The sequence below is a fragment of the Phoxinus phoxinus genome (genome assembly GCF_949152265.1).
Source record: "Phoxinus phoxinus genome assembly, chromosome: 13".
Taxonomy (NCBI): Eukaryota; Metazoa; Chordata; class Actinopteri; order Cypriniformes; family Leuciscidae; genus Phoxinus; species Phoxinus phoxinus.
In genome coordinates this window covers 35,381,717-35,384,216 of record NC_136888.1, presented here as the reverse complement: position 1 = coordinate 35,384,216, position 2,500 = coordinate 35,381,717, and the positions used below count along the sequence as shown (strand labels likewise).

At 49.6% G+C, this 2,500-nt stretch overlaps 1 protein-coding gene across 1 annotated transcript in view; it reads right to left on the bottom strand.

The window, feature by feature from the left end:
* Nucleotides 1–2,500, bottom strand: part of LOC307009684 (ryanodine receptor 3) — a gene marked incomplete at its 5' end in the record, with an annotated part of 184,937 nt that overhangs the window by 61,876 nt on the left and 120,561 nt on the right. Inside the window, 1 exon segment of the mRNA XM_079633623.1 lies at nucleotides 2,342–2,434. Within this exon segment, the coding sequence (XP_079489749.1) occupies nucleotides 2,342–2,434 (93 nt within the window).

Below are 2,500 nucleotides of genomic sequence, written 5' to 3'. Positions count from 1 at the left end.
CGGAGACGTAACCCGAGACGTAACCTGAGACGTAACCGGAGACGTAACCTGAGACGTAACCGGAGACGTAACCTGAGACGTAACCTGAGACGTAACCGGAGACGTAACCTGAGACGTAATCGGAGACGTAACCCGAGACGTAACCTGAGACGTAACCTGAGACGTAACCGGAGACGTAACCTGAGACGTAATCGGAGACGTAACCCGAGACGTAACCCGAGACGTAACCCGAGACGTAACCGGAGACGTAACCCGAGACGTAACCGGAGACGTAACCGGAGACGTAACCCGAGACGTAACCCGGGACGTAACCGGAGACGTAACCGGAGACGTAACCTGAGACGTAACCTGAGACGTAACCGGAGACGTAACCGGAGACGTAACCCGAGACGTAATCGGAGACGTAACCCGAGACGTAACCGGAGACGTAACCCGAGACGTAACCGGAGACGTAACCCGAGACGTAACCCGAGACGTAACCTGAGACGTAACCCGAGACGTAACCTGAGACGTAACCTGACACGTAACCCGAGACGTAACCCGAGACGTAACCCGAGACGTAACTCGAGACGTAACCGGAGACGTAACCTGAGACGTAACCCGAGACGTAACTCGAGACGTAACCGGAGACGTAACCTGAGACGTAACCTGAGACGTAACCCGAGACGTAACTCGAGACGTAACCGGAGACGTAACCTGAGACGTAACCCGAGACGTAACTCGAGACGTAACCGGAGACGTAACCTGAGACGTAACCTGAGACGTAACCGGAGACGTAACCGGAGACGTAACCTGAGACGTAACCTGAGACGTAACCTGAGACGTAACCTGAGACGTAACCCGAGACGTAACCCGAGACGTAACCCGAGACGTAACCTGAGACGTAACCTGAGACGTAACCCGATACGTAACCTGACACGTAACCCGAGACGTAACTCGAGACGTAACCGGAGACGTAACCGGAGACGTAACCGGAGACGTAACCTGAGACGTAACCGGAGACGTAACCGGAGACGTAACCGGAGACGTAACCTGAGACGTAACCTGAGACGTAACCGGAGACGTAACCGGAGACGTAACCTGAGACGTAACCGGAGACGTAACCTGAGACGTAACCGGAGACGTAACCCGAGACGTAATCGGAGACGTAACCCGAGACGTAACCGGAGACGTAACCCGAGACGTAACCTGAGACGTAACCGGAGACGTAACCTGAGACGTAACCGGAGACGTAACCTGAGACGTAACCTGAGACGTAACCGGAGACGTAACCTGAGACGTAATCGGAGACGTAACCCGAGACGTAACCGGAGACGTAACCCGAGACGTAACCCGAGACGTAACCGGAGACGTAACCCGAGACGTAACCGGAGACGTAACCGGAGACGTAACCCGAGACGTAACCCGGGACGTAACCGGAGACGTAACCGGAGACGTAACCTGAGACGTAACCTGAGACGTAACCGGAGACGTAACCGGAGACGTAACCTGAGACGTAATCGGAGACGTAACCCGAGACGTAACCGGAGACGTAACCCGAGACGTAACCGGAGACGTAACCCGAGACGTAACCCGAGACGTAACCTGAGACGTAACCCGAGACGTAACCGGAGACGTAACCCGAGACGTAACCTGAGACGTAACCTGAGACGTAACCCGAGACGTAACCGGAGACGTAACCGGAGACGTAACCTGAGACGTAACCCGAGACGTAACCCGAGACGTAACCCGAGACGTAACCCGAGACGTAACCGGAGACGTAACCCGAGACGTAACCCGAGACGTAACCTGAGACCAAATTTAATTATTCTAATATATATACACTAATTTATTCCTGTGATCAAAGCTGAGTTTATCATCATTACTCCAGTCTTCAGTGTCACATGATCCTCCAGAAATCAGTGTAATATGATGATCTGATGCTCAAGACACATTTATGATTATTATCAGTGTTGAAAACAGTTTTATATTTTTGTGGAAACTGTGATACATTTTATTTTTCAGGATTCTTTGATGAATGGAACGTTGGAATATAATCTTTTGTAAAATTATAAATGCATTTAATGTTATTTTTGATCAATTTAATGCACGTGTATTTTAGTCTGTGTATTAAGTATAAATTTGTTAAAAAATAAATCTTACTGATTTTAATTTTGTTTATGCAAGGAACTTGATTTCATGAATTGGTCGGAGGGTGAAAAGTGTCTATTCTAAGCAAATTCTGAAAACAAACACTTGTTGTTCCTGTAGAGTGACGTCACTGAACTGAGTTAACACACTCGCTGATGTCATGTGACTGCAGCTGAGCTCCTGAAGCATCATGGGAAACTCTCACTCGTACCTTGGCCAACTTGGTTTTGCTGTCTCCGGTGAGGAAGGAGAGATTATTGATCTCGTTCTGAACCACGAAGTTCTGCTCCTCCCGCTTGAAGTTCTGCAGGGACAGACAGTTTCAATATCACGAGGATTATTAATATCACGTCATGCGCTGCAGATAAAG